The 21,820-nt window shown below is 40.7% G+C and overlaps 1 protein-coding gene across 1 annotated transcript in view; it reads right to left on the minus strand.

Annotated features, from left to right (window-relative positions):
- FLT1 (fms related receptor tyrosine kinase 1) overlaps positions 1 to 21,820 on the minus strand; it is a 110,529-nt gene that overhangs the window by 60,497 nt on the left and 28,212 nt on the right. Inside the window, exons 5-10 of the mRNA XM_040091065.1 lie at positions 18,196 to 18,358; positions 17,972 to 18,108; positions 16,255 to 16,429; positions 14,194 to 14,311; positions 12,123 to 12,292; positions 11,553 to 11,712 (exon numbers count right to left, since the gene is read on the minus strand). Of these exons, the coding sequence (XP_039946999.1) occupies positions 11,553 to 11,712; positions 12,123 to 12,292; positions 14,194 to 14,311; positions 16,255 to 16,429; positions 17,972 to 18,108; positions 18,196 to 18,358 (923 nt within the window). The remainder of the gene's footprint in view (positions 1 to 11,552; positions 11,713 to 12,122; positions 12,293 to 14,193; positions 14,312 to 16,254; positions 16,430 to 17,971; positions 18,109 to 18,195; positions 18,359 to 21,820) is intronic.

A 21,820-nucleotide genomic window follows, 5' to 3' on the forward strand; every position in this document is an offset into this window, starting at 1 on the left:
AATGTTTGTGTTGAGCACAGATGCTTGGAGGGAAAGAGGGAAAAATGAAAACACAAAAATCTATGCTGGCTGGAACCAAAATAGGCAATCGCCTTCCTGTTAACTCGATTGATGTTTCATAGCGTGTCCTCACATAACATCAGCTACATATTTTTCTGATTTCAAGGAAATTACCAATTTCTTCAAACTACCCACTCAGTAAAATAACAAGGGCATCGCATTTTTAGCAAGAGCTTGCTGTGTTTGCAGGGAAATCCCACTGCGTTTTAGATATTTGAATCTTACTCCAGATATCTCCAGAGTACATGAATTCCTGAAATGTTTTGTTGTGGGATGAGCCTCGGTGCTTTGCATCTTTCAGGAAATCTTACAGCAGGGTTACCGCCGGGTTAATGAATGAGCACACATTGTGCGCAGGGACTGATAAACAAGCTGATATCCAGCAGCACATTTCTACACATTTCTTTCACCTGCGTCCCTACAGACCCTTCTCACATTTCTACTTTGTGGGTGCAACTCTGCCGGTGTAGAGATCCCACTTAGCAAATGCTGACCGGGGTGTGTACAAACCTGAGTTTATAAAAGTTACGCAACCTCAGAGCGAGGTAATCAGACTCTGCTGCCTTAGTGGAGCGCCGGTAGAAGCAGAGCACTCAGGTTAGTGAGACCCTAAGTAGTTTTTCCCATGTGCCTGCATGCGTGCTGGCATGCACATTTGCAGGGGTGCACCCACACAGGCACGCATCGGCCTTTGTGTCAAGAGCCTAAGAAAAAGTCTATTCTTTTGTAAAAACAGAAGCCACTAACTCTCTGTAAGGTTTTCAAAGAAGCCAGCACAGGGGGAAAGAGCAGCGAGAGTGGCTCTGCCTGTGGCAGGGTGAGTTCTGCTGTCAGACCTGCTCATTGCCCAGAGCTTTGGGGATTTACACGAGTTTGGAGAGGCTGAGGGTGGTTTATGCAACCAGAAGTGTGTCCAGCTTTATAAAAGGTCTGTGATGTGCAGAGTTGGCACCCGCGGGGGCCCTGGAGAAGAGGCCGGGGGGAGGGGAGCCAGCCTCCTACTCGAGAATACATCAAGCCCTTGAGGAAGCAGAGTGTGCCATGTTTGAAGATGCAAAGATAATCACAGTGCTGGGAACCGTCTTGTGTAGCGGAGGAAGCCAAACAACAAGAGGAAAGCAGCATATGCTCGTGATTTCGCACAGGAAGCAAGCAGCACCTCCTGCCAAAGCGAGATAAGAAAACTCCCATGGCCTATTCTGGACAAGGCTCTGGTGATCAACCTTCGCTTCACACTGTCCTCGCTCCGCTCTGCGGCCCGCTCCCTTTCCTAATGAGTTTCAGAGCCCTCACTTCTATTAGCATGCAGCATGCCAAGCACAATAGCATGGTGTATTTATAACTATCAACAGGGAAAAGTTTCCAGGGTAAGAGTGTACTTCATGTCATCTTGATGTATTTCACTGAAATCACACTACAAACCAGCTCCAAGCTAAAGTCCTGCTGATGAAACTACTGGTCTCAGAAGAAAAGCTGCCCGGTGATTTATAGCAGAGCATGGGAGCTGAGGTAAGAAATTTGTCCAATTATTCATAGGATGCTTTGACCCCGAGTATGACAGTCAGTTCTGATTGAGAGCCCCAGATCTAGCCCATCCAGACACATCTTCCCCATCCCCAAAGACAGTACTGCAGTTTTCAGTTCAGGCAGTGCAACAACAAATACCAGTGAAAGAGCCTCAATCTACAGATCAGTTGGAAAAATACACATCTTCTGTCTCCTTGTCTTCCCAGCTTCTCCCTCCCAAGCCCTTCTGTGTGATTCCAAGGGCCATTGCAGTCTTTACCTCATGTAACATCTCATTCAACTCTCTAAGCATTCCTCTTGGCAAAGCCCCTGGCTCACATTCTCATTCACTTGGGGTAGTATTTGTTGGGAGGGAGAGGAAACCATCCTGTCACCATCAGTGCCCATTTTTTAAAGTGATTATTGGCAGTCACCATACTTTTCTCAGCAGCTATCCGTTTTTAGGGCAGCAGTTCCTAGCAGCGCCAGGGCAGTGTTGCTACAAATTCAAGCTGGGCTGACTCACATCTTTTAAGAGGCAACAGTGATGACACTAACATTAAGACAGGAACTCTGGAAATTCCTGGAATTGTAAAGAATACGTAGGAACTGGTTTTTATTTGCAAGTTACCAAAATAATCTGAATGGCATGGGCCATGCCTGTTCTGCGCCTCAGCCTCCAGCGCCGTGCGATTGATAGCACAGGGCTGGTGTAGCCACGAGTCCTTGGGAATATTGAGTCAATCTGAAGCAGGAAACGGAGAGGGAAAATAGTAGCAGGGAGCATGTACAGTTTGCAAAACGTGCTTTATGGGGGTGGGGGAAGAAGAACATGTGCTGGCCCCCTGCCAGCTTTGTCTATGCTGCTATGTCATGCTGCTGTGATTCTAAGAAGCTATGGGTCCAGGTGTTCCTTCTCGAGGTCCAAACCAATCAGTTAGAGGTTGAAATACTGGCAAAACTGCAGCTAGGAGCTCATCCCAAACACCTTCCCTAATATGAGCATTAGTGGAGCTAGGAGGAAAACTACAGGTGGTAGGAACGGGATATATTTTACATTGTTTATTGCTTATTTGTTTGTTTATTTAGGATCAGGTCCCTGATGTCCCAAAAGTATCTTTGAAAAGAGTAGGGTAGATGGCATTTAGAGTTTTGTCATATACTTCTATGGCTCTATCAAGAAAGGAAGCATTTGATAGCTGCACATTGCCTTTCTCGCTATTACTGATATGCAACCAGATAACTGGATGGTGTTTTCCTTTTGTACTCATCCTTTCCAAACATTATGACTTGCCCTTAACTATTCCAGTTTGCTGCCTGGAAAGCTGATTGATCTGAGCTATCTCAAAAGCAGCAGCAAGATCAATAACGTTACCTACCCCAACTTTTAGTATTTCATCAGCCCACTCTCAGATTTCCACAGGAAAAAAATCACTTCTATAATGGCACGCCTGAGCACCCTGCAACACCAGTTACTCGCAACAAAAAATGCAGATGACTGAGGCCAAAAAAACCTCATTTTACTTCCAACTTCTTTGCCATTACTTGAAATCTCTGGCAACTAGGGAACATAACAACATTTGAAAGCAATTTTTCAGGTGTCTACACATACTGAGGTTATCTGAAATTTTCTCACCTTGTCTTATCAGAAAATTATATTTTGCTTCTTGATCCTCAATTTTCTGCTTCACACTGCTTAGCATGTTTCATGGACACAGGATGCCATCATATTTCAGCCAAACCTATCTTCCTTCCTTGTTATACAACTCTCTTTCCTCCTTTACTAAACTGTGATCACTCTCATCTCCCATGAAGCCACTGTGATTCAGCCTCCACTTTCTCTGTGCAAAAGGAAAAATTATGTCCTGTACAGAGAAGCAGGATGTTGGTTGGAACTGTAGAACTATCACATGAGATTTTCACAAGCACCTAGAATTTCTCTCAGGGGGAAAAAATGTTTGATCTTGGGAGTCAGTAGTACTGCAAGGAAGAGGGTCTTGCAATTTGGTTGAACTGTCAGAATCCTAAAGAGAAAGTCCACAAAAATTTCTACATACAATGTCCACTCTTGCACTCAGTTTTTTTATTTCTAATTTATGTTCCCTAAAAATGAAGTCCGAGATATTGTTCAGACCCTTCTAGTGTAAGTTATTTTCCTTGCACAGCTCATTTCTAGTAGCTCACTCAACTTCTAGACATAAGCTTACATCTGTAATATTCCAAGATCCATGTACCCACAATCCCTTCCTTCTCAGAATGCCCAAAATTCTCCTTCTTTCCTTTGCTGTCCTAACTGGGTCCACTTGCTTCTTGAAAGGATTAACTCTTCAGTAGCCTATTTGCACAGTCCTTCATACTGCCGGTCTTGCTGACAATTTCTAAGCACAACTCTCACCCTTTCCATTTTCCAGTGATTAGCAAAGGAGACAGAGGAGCCATTGATCCACTGAGGTTGTGTTTTTCAAGATGATTTGTTTTCAGCTTCTCTTCAAGTAGGGGTCTGGGAGCAACTCTGGGCTGACTGGAGTGAGGGACTGAAGTGCAGGCAGAAAACAAGGAAGGGATGAGAAAGAATGGAGGGAAACATTTTTTAGGAGAGAAGGGAGTTGATTAGAGGGAAAACAGGAAAAGAAAATACTGACAGGCATGGATGTAAGACCAAGGATCCATGTACCCCATATCCTGTCCCAACAATGACCATATGCAGATGGTTGGGGATGAGTAAGAGTGGGACTAACTTCAGATATTTCCTTCTAATACTCCCCCAGTCACCAGTTATTATCAGCTCAGGAACTTCCCGCAATATAGACTGTTTCTATACTTCTCTTCCAAGGCTGTAGAAAGTTTTCAAATCCCCAAAACCTTCTGGCAAGGAGATTCATCGATATGCTATCCACTACATGAAGAGCTATATCCTTTTTCATTTCCAAATTCTGCTCCTCCTGTCTTCCTCTAATGGCCCCTACCTCTTGAATTGGAAAAGATACACACAACTGATCCTCAGGCGTGTGCCCTCGACAAGTCTGTAATGTAAGTCTCTATCCCGTGGTTCCCAAGCTACATCTTTTTCAGTTTGCAAGAGTCTTGATCTCCCTCCTCACTCATCCTTCACACATTCCTCTCATTCTCTGAAATTCCTTTGATCCTTTTTGATGCTGCTCCTGGTGTACCTCCCAGTTTGGCTGCATCCTTTGAAATGAAAGGATCAGAAATGCTGTAGCGTAAAAGTCGTCAATAACTTATGGATTTGTGGAGTTATCATGGTGTTCTGTACTGTGGTCTTTATTTCCTTCCTGGTAATTCCTAGCACTTGATTTTTTTTGAGCTGCTCATAGTGGTGTTCACTTTCACAAACCCATCTATCACAGCACTCAGACCCCTCTTTGTAGAAGTAATGATCAGCCAACAGCTTTTTAACACGTATTTTGCATACGAAAGCAAGATCTTTTTTTCCTATACATATCATGCGCATTTATCTTCAGTGAACTTCACCTGCCACTTTTTCACTCAGATACCCAGATTCACAGAGTTCTGCGTTTCATTGCAATCAGCTCCTCATCCTTACAAATCTGAATAACTTGTCATCATCAGCAAACACTGTCACTTCCTTACCACCTTTTCCAGGTTATTTCTGAACATGTTGACAAGTACAGACCCCAGCATCAGCTCCTGAAAAGCTTCACTGATCACCTCCCTACGCTACGAGAACTGGTTGTTTCCTCTTAACCTCTGTTTTCTATTTTTTAACTGAATATTTTTTTCTGAGCACGATCCTACCTCACATGCCTGTTCAAAGCCTTCTGCAAAGGCTTTTTGAAAGGCATACACATAAAAGGAAAGAGGATGCTAGCTAAAGTTTGTATATTTTTGTAAAAGGTGTACTCGATCCAGTAATAGTACTCCATTCATAATCACTCCTAAGCACACCCAGAGTTTGACCGGGTGCCTTCCTTTGGCCAGGAGCCCCTGCTAGTGCAGGAGCAGGCTTCTGGCTACGGGCTGGGACACCCCACTGGCTCCGACGCTGCCAGCGTGCGCGGCCTCGCTCACGTCGTGCAGTCCCCACGTACAGCCTGTCACACACTTTATTTCCTCTGGGCTGGGCCACGCCGAGTAAGAGATCAAGCAGAAACATCCCACCATCTACGTGACCCTGAAGTGTTTTTCCTTACGCCTGGGTGTCACACTGCACACAGTAAAGCCAAGAGACCACCCTGTGAAGGCAACAAGACGGAAAAAGATAAACAAGGAAAAAATAAAGCGAAGAGCAAGTGCAAAAAACACCCCAACATAGGCAAGTGAGAATGAAAGCGTGATACTAAGCAGAGTATCCCTGACCATCTGGATCCTGTTGTAGTTCTTATGTTTGAAGATTGATCAATGACAAAATAAATAATACGATGTTTCTTGTTTCAGTTTTTTCTAATTGATTTAAAGTGATTTGGAAACTAACAATATTGAAATTTGAAAGCTTAAGGCTCTGATTTAACTAAGACCCATGATGAAGTATATAGTTTATACTTGCAGAATAAATTCATCAGTGTGTAACCCTGTGGACAGACTGGGGTAAACTGTACTCGGTATAAAGCATGTATTTGTCAAGCTTATGTAACCATATGCATGTGCCAGATCTGATTCAAATGGCATTTTGCAAACAAAATATTAAAAAGTACTTTAAAATTCCATAATAGTGACTGAAAACAAGGATATAGCTCTACTCAGAGGAAAGAATGTGTTCACAAGCAAGCATTGGCTTTTGGCTCCCTGTGGAAGTGCAGAATGAGATACTTGAGCATATTGCTTATTCAAGCTGAAGCAGATCAGATGCTGCTTGACTCCTCTCTTTCCTTTGGCTTCACATTGCCTGGAAGTCCATGCTGCTGCAAATGTACACTCATGACAGTTCCTCTGCATTTGCTTAAGGTTATGTTAAAAACCACAAGGTTTCACTTTTATTTACACTAATCTGCTTCCCCAACCACATCAAAATAAGGGAATAGCTAGCATGATTTTGGTGTACCGGTAAGTACATTTACATTACTAGATTGGTGTAAGACGATTTTCTTGTAGCACAGGGTCAAAGGCACAAAGACCACCAGCCAGATCCTCAGCCAGTGTGAATGTAGAGCTGAGGATCCAGCCACATGTCAAATTAAACAAAGGCATTTTAGAGCTACCTGTTCGTTAATGGCATCTGACCTACTTATACCAGATCCAAAGACTCACATTTTCCCTTCCTGAAAATAGGAGGCATGGGGAACAAAACCAGTCACTGTGGACAAACTAATGGGCATCAATGTTTGCAGACACCCAACAATTAAATTTGGGTGGTTCAGTACATTCCTAATTAAGTACAATTAACATTTGTTCTTTACTTGTTCATTTTACATACCTCACTGATGTTCCAAATCTGGTTTCCCCCTGATCATCTATCCAAGCACATCCTAATGATTCTGTCTTTCAATCCCTTATTATTACCCTGACATAAACAACATAGAACTGCAATTAGACTGCTATGCACACATGGCCTGCCTCCTCTTTCACTGAAGCTGCTGGGAGTCTGGCCATGCACTGTCATTATGATAGTTTCAGTCTCTGCAGAAGTTTTAAGGAACACCTCTAGTTTTTTCCTCCCAAACACTTCATGTATTCAGCCCTCCATCTCCAATCCCAGCACTGGGTGGTTTTAACATCAAGCAGAGTTCATATCTTGGCATATCTAGTTCATATGAGTTCATATCTAGTCAGGAGAGCAGAGAATCATGTACCAGTTTTCCCAATTACTTTGTTTTTGTAAGCAACTCCATAATATTGTTACATTTCTCTCTCCCTCAAGCAAATAAATGCAGAGGAAAAAAAAAAAAAAAAAAACAAAAAAAACACAACACAAAAAAACCCCACCCGCCCATGCAAACAAACAAACAAAAAACAAACAAAAAAACCAAACAAAAAACCAACAACAACAACAAAAAAAAACCCCCTCACAAACCCAAAAACAACTGAAAGCCAAAAAACCCACAGATTGATGTGATGGCAGGGTTGTAAAATAATAATATAACATTCAGTTTGAGACTAAATAAAACTGATAGCTCAAGAGGAGGGAAGCAGCAAGGTGATGGAAGAGTTGAAACACCCGTGGTAAAATTTCAGTGTTGTAACTGTCTGCAGTTTCTGAAGGGCCAATCAGTCAAACCTTGGGCAGAGGTTGAAGATCTCTCTTGAACTACCCTCATATAAATGTCCAGAGAGATAAGCTGGCCCCAAACAATGCTGCACAGCTGCTAAACAAGCCAGTGCTTCCAGTGAGCACTAGCAGTATCCCACATGCCTTTCTTGGCAACTTCTGCCAGGACAGTTTAAGATGAACAAAATCTACTGAAGATATTCAGGTCAAGAACCATTAACATCAAGCATGTTCCTGGCATGCAGACGCTTGTTCTGCAGCCTCAGAACTGATCTGCTTTAGGTGGATCCCAGCCTGCCTGGCTCTGGAGATCCTCAGCAAGCCCTGCTGCTGTCTGTCCCCATACTCCTCTGTTGACAACCAAGCCTGAAACAAATTCAGGATGGATAGGATGGCTCCAGGGTGGGAAAAAAAGAGACTAAGGGGGCTGCTGGGCACTTCAGGACAGGCATCCCACTGGGCTGTGCTCTTCTGTATCTACTGAACACCTGGGGGCTGCCCAGCCTGGGAATGTCTGCTACAGAGCAGCAGCACACGCTGCAGTAAGATAGCCCTGGAAATGCAGTTTCTCAATCATTTGAGAAATACTAATTTATATATATTTTAATAGCTTTTAATTTTATTTTGCATTGAGTCTTTTACTGTCTCTTTTGGCTGCCGTCTCTAAATTTAATAGCTCTGCATAAGCTTTAAAAAGTCCCAGAATATTGCTTTTTGCCCCAAACAGATTTCCTTGGCCCTTCTATGTTTACTTGTTTGGGTGAACATCAGAAGTGAACCTTTCCACCTACATTATCTAGTTAGCTAGCTAGCTAACCAAAGGTTGTTTAATGACAAGACTTGGTTTAAGCAAAGTAATTGTAACAGAAAACAAAGAACAGGGAACTTTTAATGATGTTGGTCTTTCCATGTTTTAAAAATTCACATTTGTTGAGCAATTTTACCACTTTTCTTTTTGTGGTTTTTTGTTTGTTTGTTTGTTTGTTTTGTTTTGGTTTTGTTTTTGTTTTTTTAATTTGCTATGAGGAAACTATGGAAATTATTTCATTTGGCCAGTTTCCTGTTACCGGCCTGAGAGAAGTAGAGAGAAGAGTTATGAGAATTGATGGTATCGATCAAAAAGCATTAAACTATATATCTATTTAGAAGCAACAGAATTTATTGAGGTATTTTTATATTTTTGTAACTGAAATATCGCTTGGAAAATAAAGTGAAAGAAGTACCCACACAACCAAATGGTTGCTATTAAAGGAGGCCATAGGCACAGTCCTCCAAAAATAAAAGTATCTAACTCAGGCAGTCAGTCCCCAGCTTGCAGTGACAATGCTCTAGTGGTGTGAAGTTAAGCACACACATAAATGTTGGAGCAAACAGATCTTGGAGCCAGTAGTGCACTGCAAGGTCTTTGCAGCAACAGTGTCCTTTTATTCACAGTGCACACTCTGCCCTTTGACATGGGACTCAGAAATTCCCTGAGAATCTCTACCAGCTCACGCTGAAGGGTAACCTGTGGGGGTTTATTGACTCAAAGTAAGAGGTACATCTGTGTACAGAAACAAGCACTACCTGAGCACAAATAGAGCAGCATTTTAGGATTGGAAACCTAATGTTGGGCAGAAAAATAAATAAATAAATAAATAAATAAATAAATAAATAAATAAATAAATAAATAAATAAATGGCAGAACAAAATGTTTCTTATCTCCTGCACAAGGTACACGCACATTAAATCTGTTGCTTAGGGAGATCTCCCATCACACAAAGAGGGAACTATAATGAAATAATTGGGATTAAAGGGTTTCCCAGTTCTTCAGGGAGAACACCTGAACCTGCACAGACATCAGCCTGAGCAAGGTACAGCCATCAGCCAGCTGCTGAGGTACTCCACTCTGCTCCCTTCCTGGAGCAGGAAACAGAATGTAATTGCTCAGGTGTTTCTGCCTTTCTGCAGTAGTAAATTTTCATATTATTCAGGGGGAGTCATCCCACTCCTTTTAGGCAAAGCATTGAAAATGCTGTTCTCCAGACTACTTCTTCAATGAGTACTTAAAGGAGAAGGAAGGGGAGAGGGTTAAAAGGAATCATCACAGGACAATTGTGAAGGCAATTTGGAAGCCAGTCTGGAAACAACATTGTAACAGAGCCAATAGCTGATTCAAATTGTTACATTTCTCCTTTGATCACCTGCTCAAACACACTCCTAATTAGCATTTAATGGAGTCTACAGTTCAGCGCGTTCCTTGAACACCTGCATGCAGATGTTGATTCCTCTTCCTGATGACACGCTCTCCTGTGCTGGAGCGCAGACCTGCGCTTGCTAACAGAAGGAAGTATCTGACAACAGATGAGCACCACCTCGACTCCCAGGGAAGAACCAGCTGTTTCTACAGTGCTGCACTGGATTTCAATCCAGAGTATTCGTAGTTGTATAAACCCTTAAAAGAAACTAAAAGACTGAAAATGTTCATATATGCCTTTCTCAGGGTTTCTCTAGTTAAGAGATGTTGTGATTTCTCTTCTCTTGCATATATTAGTAAATATAAATTTTGCAACTTGTCCTTGTAAGGTAACATACCAGACGGAGGAAGTGCAGCTCTCACCTGTCCTTGAAATGGAGAATTTCAGGTCATACCTATTCCAGCAAGAGGAGAGATTGCTAGTGCCACCTCTTGGTGAGAAGGGCACGGAAAGAAAGCCATTAGCATAATCCCAAAGACATAGTGGGAAAAATAACGTGCTTCTAGGAAGTGCTGACCTCTCTCTCACTGATATCAAGGCACTCACAAGTATTCTTAGTTTGAGATGTTTAGTATTGAGACCCTTAGTATTGAGATGTCCTATTTATTTGAAGGACGTATCTTATTCCCTTGCAATTAAATGTGTACTTAAATTATTTGCCTGGTGCTAAATCCCAATTCTGTGAGAGCGTTAAAAGAGTGAAATCCTGGGGAATACGATTATTTTTTCACTGAAACTGAGAAAATGTTGTGCCTTGAACTTGTTAGGTTTTTAAATATCTTCATTGGGCTGTGATCCAAATACCTTGCCTGTTTGAACCCTCCAATAGCAACTTAATGATAATGTTGTTGTGGAGGTTGAGTGTTAATCATTAAGTTTCTGTCAGATTTCATTACGCAGGAAGAGTTGTGGGTAAGTGAGTCAACACAAACTCTTAATCATAAGAAACAGAGTTCAAATGAAAACTAAAATGTGAAAAGAGGCTTAGTTGAGCACCACATCAGTGTCAAGTAAGCTTGCATGTTGTTTGAATATCATCTGGAGAATGGTGGGCACATTTAGCTTGCTGAACTGAACCTATGACTAAACATATCACAGGGCAGATCTGACCTTCATAATGGAAGAATTTTCTACCATGTTTTCTGTTGATTTCAAAAGAAGCCACACATAGGAGTCACTGTGTATGGAGAAAAGCATGGAGGAAAACTTCTCCGTGTGAAAGCGTGTGAACTTTGAGAGACATTGTCTTCACTCATGAAAATGCAAAAGCAATTATCACTTCTGGACCAATATTGCATGCATGAATAGTAGTGAACTGTAAATAAACCCAAACAGCAATAACTGCAATAACCCAAACACAAATAACTGCTCTGCCTTCCATTTTCAAATAATGATGGAGGAAAAGTTAAATTGTGACTATGTATCCCCTGAAAAATATATTAATAAAAGCTAGACAACTTTTATTAACTAAGCAAGGTTTGCAGCAAGCTTCACGCTTGTAAAAAATTACTTAAGTGTAATAATAAAAGAAAACATACTAGATAAAAGTAAAGGTGTTGTCCTACCTTGTTTTAGAATGGTTTTGCTTACAGGGATACCACATCCATGTAATTTTAGGTGGAGGAATGCCATACACAGTGCAAGTCAGCACTTGTTTGCTGCCTAGTAAATGCAGATTGGGATCAGGGAATGATGACACGGCCTTTTCGTATATCTGCGGTTTCACTGGAAAGGGTCAAAATTGGAAAGCAATTAAAACAAGCTTATTTACAATGTATTGCACTCTTATAAAAATACTACATTCCTGCATTGTGAGTAACAAGAAAAATCCCCAGAAGAACAAAATAAAAACACAGTCCTAAGTCAAGTCAGACGAGTGGTTAGTAATGCATTTAAGACATCAGGAACAACTATGTGGCTGTGGAAGACAGAAACACTTCTAATGAAAACAAGAGTCCATCTTCTGGTTCAAAAATGGGTCTTTCACCCTGCATATGAGGCTTTGGTTTGGGTTCATGAAGTCAGTAAGAAAACCCACAATACCTGGATGTGTGCAAGACTGGTGACAATCCAGCTCGAAGGAAATTGAGAATTTACATGTTGAGGAGAAGCATGGGAACATGTTGCAAACTTACCATTTACTGTAAGAGTGACTGTAAGATTCTTCGACAAGTTCCACTGTGGAATGCTCAATATTATGGTGTAGTTTCCAGCATCCTCCTCAGCAACGTCCTTGATGACTAATGAATAGTCTTTAACAATGTACCGGGCACATTTTTCAGCAGCAGGTAGCCCATCTTTTAGCCTGTTTCATGGAATTCCAGAAATCAAAATTTTGAGAAATATTTCTGCTTAAACCACCCATGGTACATCATATTCCTCAGTCTTTGGGAAGGGATTGGATTTCCAGTCTGAGATTCTGCTTACCAGAGACTTGCCCATTCCTTTCAAATAAGATTGCTGATATTTGTAAACCATTTTAGAGAATACTGTTCCATATATTAAAAGTGAAAAGAATCTGACATGGCTCTATGGTATTTGAGAGTTGCTGAAAATTGCAACTCTGTCTCTGAAGATCCCAGTTGTCCATGGCTGTGACTGCCATTTAGTCCAAAAGACAACCATTTTGGCTAAGAGCTGGTCACAGAAAACAAGGTTGCATCATCTTGCACTGGCCATTTCTCTATGACCTCAGAATACATCCTGGGACAAAGTATTGCAGTACTCTAAGCACAGCTGTGATTTTAGGAAGAGGAAGAGTAAGTAGATTAGATAAGCACTCAGGAATCAGATATCGTGCTATCAAGTGAATGTTTTTAAAGATAACAGAAAATCAACATAGAAAGTACTAACTGTTGCTCACACACAGATTCCTGAAGCAAAAGATCTAAGTCTAAAATACGATGTAAAGGGCATTTTAACAAGCTGCAAGAAGGTTAACATGATGTTAGTAGAAGGGTGCAACATATATTCATGATGATGATGGATTTGATCTAAATGATTCACAGCGTTTACTAAGTATTTACAGAAAGCTCTTAGTATTATTAGAGGAGGACTAAAATTTGGTCAAAGGACTTATGGATTTAGGCCTTTCACTATATGTGTATTTTAGAGAAACACAAAACAGCTGCAGCTGAAAAAGTCACTGGAAGTTATTTAGTGTAATGTCCTATACAAAGCAAGGTCAAGTTGCCCAAAACCATTTTCAGTATGGTTTTGTGTATCTCCAAGAATGGAGACTCTACCACCACTCTGGACTATTTAATCCAATGTTTGACCAACTTCAATTTTAAATTGAAAAAAAAAAAGTTAAAATGTTTGGAGATTTTTTTAAGTTCAGAAATTTTGAATCTGCATGTGTAGTCAATAATCTCAAACACTGGAGAAACAGAAAATTATATATAAATTGTTGGCATCAGTTTGATAGTCACCCCTTAGTTTTCCACATGGAGCCGTAAGTGTAAAGGTTTTGTAAAACAAGACAACACTTCTGGAGTAAAATTAACTCCTGGCTGTAACATGAACTCACACTGTTCATGTATGTATGGTTTGTTTTCTTAATCAGTCTTGTCATAGACCCTTTGTTAAAGTTCAATAAATTGAGCCAGAGCTACTGGTGTTTAAAATTATTTAAACAAAAAACCCCTTGAGATCATGAATAGATAACATTGTTACATATGAAAGAGGTTTAGATAAATGAAAAAAGAAAGTTCCAAAAATTTCTTAATACAGTGTACATGAGGCAAAATGAATGATCCAGTGAATGCCCTGCTAAAGTAGATCTACAACCTACAGATCATTGCTTAACTATACCAGCTTCCATTTTTTTGAAACAGTGCATGCCTCCATGACTCAGGCCAATCATTTATTTTAATGAAAGCCTTCTTTTCTTTCTCTTACTGTTTGCAAAGCAAGTTCAGATTTCATATCTAGGTCTGAGTGAAGCTGGATGCAACACTTCAGTCAAGGCTGGCAGAGATATTTAGCTGTAGAACGCCCATTGATTTCAAGAGGAGACATATCCAACCTATTTGAGGATCTCAGCTTTCAACTTTCCGTATCTCCTTTCTCACACTTGAGAAATGGATGTAATATTCTCATAAATTGTTAGAACCTCAGGAAGCTTTGAAACTTCAAAAGAATCCTCCCCAACTCTATTATAAAAAGATGTCCAGGATGCATATGTGGAAGTAACTGTTGTCCTACCATATAACCTCTGGAGAGGGAAATGCCTTCACTTTCATTGACAAACGATAGGATTTTCTTCCAGCTACAGCCTCCAGCGCAGTTTTTCTTCGACGTTTCAAATTAATGAACATTTTATCTTAAATAAAATAAAAATATGCTTTGTATTACTGATTTTCATCCTGCAAAAGGAGTAGCTTTACTAAAGAAAATGTGACTCAAAATAAAAGTTATCTTTAATAATTTTGATACTCCCGCATGTTAACAGCAAGAATAGAGCCTAAACTCCTAGAGATCTATAAAATAGAAAATAATACCACAAACACACAAGGAACTGAGATGCAGTTCCCAGGGCATGAATCTGCTTGTAGAAGATACACGTTAGCCAAATTCACATTGTGCTCCAGCCAGAAAAAAAATGCACAAGAGATAAAGTGGTCTGTAGCATGTGGGAGGCTGAACTGAGGATGGTCAGATGACCTTTCCACTCCTACAGGCCAAGAATCAATGAATGTTCCAAATGAAAATATTTTGCCAGAGAAGATTTAAGGGACCTTCAGAGAAATAGCAAAAGAAAAGGCAGAAACTTTCAGTATCATTGGTAAACAGCTGTTTCATCAAACAAACAGATCTTTGTGACTTCACTGGAATAATATCAACCTGCTGGAATTTGTTCTTTTCCAGTTGCTCTGCCCCATATCTCCAGCTCTCTGCCAAGTTGATGGCTTTTACCAGAGGAAATTAAGTATAAAATTCATATAGTACATTGGAAAATATCTCTTTCTCCCCTGCCAAGCTGTGCAAAATAAAACATTCAAAGTATAAAAAATGTTTGAGTGTTCTTTTGATGGTACCCATGGTGCAATATTTACTCACATTATGAACTGCATAAGGATGATGGATATCCATTAAACAAGTTCAACATTTAATTACACTTACCACGTACTTTGAAACTAATATGCGCAAGACAAATAAGTAATGTAATTACACAAGTCAAGTTATAAAGACACAGCCCTGAGTCTGCAAACCTTTATTCAGGCAGGGTCTTTCTAATATGGGTATACTGTTGATGGGGCTTATATGAATGCAGGCTGACTTCAACAGTTCCAGCTTCTCTGACCCTAATTTTAATCTCCAACTTCCCTGACTTTAATTTTAATCTAAGCCTCAGTTTCTGACAGAGGCAGTTTATCTGTTTAAGATACAGTAAGTGGTTATCATGATTCATCTTATGCTCCCAGTGCCTTATTCCAGCACTTAAATAGGGAAAATGGGCTGAAATTCTCTCTAAGAATACCAACATAGAGCGCTTAGTCCACACTTCCAGACAGGACAGAAAAGATGCACCACTGAAAATATCTAACAAATCCATTACTCCAACCATGAGTCATCTGTTGTAGAGGACGCCCACCAGATACTTGGTCTTTAGAACCAAAGGTGATACAAAGATCCTGGATAGCTCTGATTGTAACAGGGGTGTCCCAAAGACGGTCACTTCCCAGAGAGTCTCAATGCAAAAAAGTCCTTATTCATATACATTTGAAATAATGCCAGGAATTACGAGATTTCACAGAAGGCTCAGACAAACCATAGGGAACTTGATCAAGGGTCCTGCCATAAAACCATTAATGATTTGCATTTTTTAAATGGTCTACCAGCTACCAGCTCTATGCAGAGTTAGGGTATTTATTTCTTTTTTACAGAAAGAAATGCTTACATACCATAGAAGAAGAAGTGGGGTTCTTCTGTCTAAATTATGCTTGTACCTTCTTTCCCCCCCCAAACTAGAGTTTCCCTGATTGTATCTGCTGAAACTAATTGAGGACAACGCCATCACAATATTTAGCAGACAAAGGTGATGAAATTGAACATTAACATGTCTATTGCCAACAGTACAAAACAGACATAGATGAAATGGCACATTTTCCCTCCTGGAGCACCTCCCTCCCTCGTTTCCTTTTTTCTGCCCATGATGAATGTGCTACAAATTAGTTTCTTCCTTCTGTCACCATGTAAAAGTACCACATGACTGACCTTGGTACATGAGCATTGAATATTCTACCAGTGTGCGCCATTTCTTACCATAGACAATGACTGTTGTGTTGACGGCCTTGATCGATGGCCCGCTCTTCACGTGGCAGGTGTACTGGCCTTTATCGATATCCCGCACTCTGTCGACAACGAGGATGCTGTAAAAAATGTTGGCCTCTGAATTCTTCTGGTCAATACGCTGCGTTACAGAACCTCTTTTCCTTGTCTATAAAAGCCAAAGAAATGAACAAGAAAGAGCTTAATCAAGCCAATTTTCATGATTATTAAGATTTTTTATTTTTCAGTACCGCCACCATAAGTTAATAAAAAAAAAAATCCCAGATGCCTTTGCACAACACAGACAAGCAAAAGATGTTTAACATTTCCAGAGGATCAACAATAAAAAAATATAAGCAACCTTAAAGAGCAATTCATCCCTGTCTTCACCCAAGCTGTCATGGCATATGGACTAGTACTTTCCAGAGGAAGATCCTCCCTTTTGTATAACCTGTCATATCATCATGCCCAGCCCCCCATTGCCATCATCCAGAACTGCTCCTAAATATCCCTGAAGCCGTGATATATGGAGCAGCACATAGTTTGGTGCCTGGATTCAGCGCCATAAGAAGCAGACACAAAGAAGAAAAGGACATTAACACAAGGAGGGGAGAATTCTGGAAACACTACAGACGGAAAAGGGACTAGATTTGGCAAGGGAATAGCAGGGTGGAACTGAAGATAATGTGACTCTGAGGAGTTATTTCCTGCAACTCCCCCTCAGCATTTGGCCTCAAAGTTTATTTAACCCAGGACATTGTTGATGTCTTATAAACACTGAGCACCCTTCAGTTACCATCTAAATAAAAACAAAGCACAATTTCACAAGTGTGGTGCCCAGATAGGGCTTGGTAGGGCAGCAATGAGCAATATAATATATTTGGTGCGTTTCTTGTTGCTAAGTTGTTTATTTCTGAAGTGAAAAAATGCCAGGGAAAATGGCTACAGTAAGCAATAAACAATTGCATTAATCTTCCCTATATAATGCAATCATAATTTCAGCCTGTGATTAGATACAATGAGTGACATAATAAATGATCTTGACTTGAATCACCAGCATAAATCAAACTGACATGAAAGGAATGGGAGTTGTAAACCTTAAGCTAATGTCAAATTTCTTATCAGTTTTACACGGACTCCCTGGCAGTTATTCTGTAAGTGACAAATATTTATGAGGATGCTCCCAATGTGGGGGGTGGAGAAGCACATTCAAGATCATTCCTGTAGTTGTCAAAACAAGAGGATTGTTCATGTGACACTTAACAAATGAGATTTTGGCTAGCTAAATCAAAATATCTTTTCTAAACATGCTTGAATCGGGTGCCTGACTGTCTGCCAGTCTTTGAAATGAATGTGTTGAGAAGACAACCTCACCGAAAACTTTTTTTGTCACAAGAGAGAGCCCCTGCCTGGGACAGGGTGATAAATTTCTCGTTTCATCAGGTCGAAAAGAAGCTCCCAGAGATGAAACAATTCTAGCATCCGCATGTGATTATGCAATATAACTAGAGCACATTGTGTAAACATGTTTACTTATGAAATTAAGCATCAGAAGGAAAAAAAAGAAACCTTAAGAGACATGTCAGCGAGGGTCAAAATGTTGGAATGCAAAAAACGGCAAGCATTCTGAAGCAGAATTCCTCCCGGGATGCTAGATGCAGCATGATCTGTGGGAAACCTCTGGTTTCTGCTTTCCAACCACAGCACTCACCTCGCCGGGGTAAGTCCATGTCATCTGCACTCTGGTGTTCCAGGCTGCAGTGACAGTGCAGTTGATTGCTAGGCTGTCTCCCTTCAGCAGCTTGACAAGACGCGGGGTGCTTAACTGAACATCAAAAATTGTGTTGGCTGCATGTGACAAAGAGGGAGAACAATTAGTCATGGCAGCAGGGCAGGGGGCTTTCTGAGGGACAGGGGGTGGAGAGTGCCACCTACTTTCTCTGTGCGTTAGGTACTTCGTGCTGTACGTGTGCCCGCCGACAGTTGTCTCACAGCTCAGGAGCCCGATGAATTTGTAAGTTGCCTTAGGTATTCTGAAGCCTTGCATGCTGTCCCAGATTATTGTCTTGCCATCAGGAATTAGGGTTTCTCGTGGAATCTGGAGGTGCCAAACACACATCATAAAAACAACTCATCCTCATGTCTACACTCTAATAAAAGCAGCCTATTAAAAAGGATGTGGGGAAAAAAAGCACCAAAAAAATGCCAATCAATGTGAAAAGGATGGCATTTAATGATGTGGGTTTTTCAAATCACATTTTCATCACAAAATAGAAGAAAAACCTGGGTGAAGAAGGCAAATGATGCGTTTGTTTCCAGGATTTCATTATTTATAGCAGGATGTAATTTATGACACAATAGATTGACACTACCATTAGCTTCAGCACTTGGGCTGCTTTTCTGTTGGCTCCTGGTTGGCAGATAAAGTGCTCATCTCCAGGAACCTTTATAATTAAGTATCCTAGTTTCACCAAAGAGAAACAAATGCACACTTTTCAATGGAGATGACAAATGGACTTAATTTACTGTCATTTTCTGGCTTTAAGAAATTCCTGCCAGGATTCAATTCCATGCATGCCATATTTAATTTGCCTAAAAGACTTAAAAAACAACAAAAAAAATTATTGCCATGTGGGATCAAACATTCACTCTGTCAGCAGTACAACTCATCTTTTACATTACGATCCTTTGCACTTTAAGCCCCATTTTAGTAAGGTATCAAGAAAACCCTGAAAAAGTAAAGCCTACCATAGCCATTGAAGCTCAGACAAAACCTCTCATTTTCAGATCATGCTCTTTTGTTATACCCCTTATTGATGGACTAAATGCCACCATTTGGATAGCACAGACACCAGCCATGAGTATAAAGCCTGGCTATGACTCTACTATGATAACACCTGTTTTAATGATGAAAATAAGATCTTTTTAAAGATGGCACAGGGCAGAGTTTAAATGAATTACTATCATAAGGAAAGATCCCTGGATCAATTAAGCACCTTGCAGCCCATCACTTCCCACTGTGCACCAGTCTCACTGTGTCCCTTCATATCCTTTTTCCCCTTTATTTGAGCAGAGGACTTATGTTTTGGACAGCCCTTTCCTTCCTACAGGCAAAGCCAGCATGGGTGGCTGTCGGAGGCTGCAGGCAGCATGAATGTCTGTCTCCTTCCTGTGTGGTACATCTTTCTACAATGAGGCACCCTCGTGGCTGCCTGCTCAGCTTGTGCAGAAATAAATACACCCTTAAAACCACACTCACTCATCTCATGCCACTTCCCCCAAAATAATTAAGTGCACGATGAATCAAATGAACAATAAATACAGAGCACAAAATGACGTGGTAGAATTCCTTATCTTTACAACAGCTGATAAGATGCTATAATAAGCAGGCAAATCACAGGGAAGTGTGTGTAGCACACACACAAGTAACGCCCGTTACATTACAGCCTGCTGGCTACCATTCAATAATATCTTGGTCCCTAAGAGCTCTGTTGCCATTCCTGTTCTAAAAATAAATATATAAATAAATACACTTCAACTTGGGTTTAACTCGTTTGCAGATATGTTTTCAAGAGCTTCAATTGAATTTCTCCTCTTGTTGCTTTGGTAGAAACCAAACTATCTCTGAGCATATTTCTGTGTGGATTTTCATGAAGAAAGTGAAGCCAGAGGGTCAGAGCCTTCCTAGACTGGTATTTCCCAGGATATGCATTCAGTGCACATTCATCACTTAACTGGTGTATTACTGACTTTTAATTAGACTTACTCCGGGAATACAAAAGTAACCAAAACACCCAGAAGAGTCCTATTTTGCAACTTGTAATTTTGTGAGCTGTCTGGCTATCCACTAGGCTTACTTATCCTGGAGGCAAATCTTTGCCTGTACAGTTTACTCATCTGACACCCCTCAAAAGCATAGAGCTACATCTTTTCTGTACAATTTTTTCCAGCTCAAAGACAGAGAAGTTACACCCAGGCATCTGTGAAAGTTTAACACAACACTAAGTTACTCGAGGGAAAACTTCAGAAAACTGAGATCTCTGACTAGCAAATGTGACATAGCTGGTCTCTGACCACATCTCAAGGGGAAAAACCCAAGATGCTGTAACCAGTCCCTTTTGGAGGGTGGAAATAACACTACTTTGTCTCAGATGAGAAGATGGATGGAGGCTGGGTGCTCAGCCTACAGCCCTTCACAGCTCTACCCTCTCTCCCTTCTTGCTTCAGTTTCTTACCCAGCTCTTCTCCACGCTGTTCTCTGCCAACCCCACTGGCTCAGATTACCTGTTTCCCACCACAGTTGTTTTGCTCTGCCCTAAGCCAGCTTTCAGACCACCAACTAGAAATATGGTATGGTCATCACCATGATGATTGCTGCATGGATGGTGCAAGACAGAGGATCCGAGAATCACACAATAATTTAGGTCGAAAGGGACCTCCAGAGGTCATCTGGTCCTGCCCCTATGCAAACCACAGCCAGTGTAGTTCAAGGCCTTATCAAAAATCCTGGCCATTTGGTCATCACAGAAGTAGAAAACCTACGAAGAAACACGGTGCTGTAACAGTGAGACTTTCACTGAAGCAGCAGAAGATAAATTCAGCCACAATAATAGCTTTCAGATGGGAAACAACGGCGAGTCAGAAGCATTCAAAGAATCAGCTTGTTGCGACGGCTGCATTAACATGGAATTTATTGTCTACATACTAATCTTTGTGAACCGTATCACTGTGGCTCCCAGTGCATTCTTGGCCTTTTACCTTCTTTGTACTTTGTTTCAAATGCAACTATTTTTGGTATAGGCTGTGCCTCCTTCTTTGCTCAGTCTTTGCCGAATGTTTTTGGTACCTGGTGGCATTAACACCGTACAGCCACAAACTGTGTATGTATGTGTAGTCAAGAGTTATAGTCAAGCTGTGGCTCCCCACATCTCCAAAGGCAGGTTGTACTGGAAAGAGAAAACTAAAAGTTTAATAAAAATGTATGTTAGAGTCTCGAACGCCTGTCTTTTCTTTCATGTTTCCCCTTCCACCAGTTTGGGAAGGATGAGGTGTTATTATTAAGAATTCAGGTTGTCCGAGTAAGTGATTCACAGCATCCCTTGGGATTTTTAAACTTTTTATTCCTTGTACTGAAGCTTATTTACTTCTATTCCTATGAATGTCATGGTTTTTATGATACAGAATCCAAAAGGATTCTCAGTAAACAGAGGGATGAAATCATTGTATCAAAAGGTGATACTTTCTCCATTTATCAAGATTAGAGCAAATGAAGTGGTAAGAGAAGTGTACAGCTTACTTGCAATAAGTTTTGTCCTATTTTATGGATCCTGAACGAGGCTGCCAGAATCATGTTGATAGGAATGATGGATCCAGAGGCTCAGGATATCTAACTATAAAGCATTAGATCAAAACTATTAATTGATTTCACAATTCTTTATATGATAAGGAAGAGAAAAAAATATCAGATGCTGCAAATAAAGGTTATATTGGGACCTGAAGGCTGAATTTGAGATAAGAATTAAAAGCTTCATCCCCATTTCCCAGTCCATGTTTTATTGTC

Source organism: Hirundo rustica, chromosome 2 (assembly GCF_015227805.2).
Source record: "Hirundo rustica isolate bHirRus1 chromosome 2, bHirRus1.pri.v3, whole genome shotgun sequence".
NCBI lineage: Eukaryota > Metazoa > Chordata > Aves > Passeriformes > Hirundinidae > Hirundo > Hirundo rustica.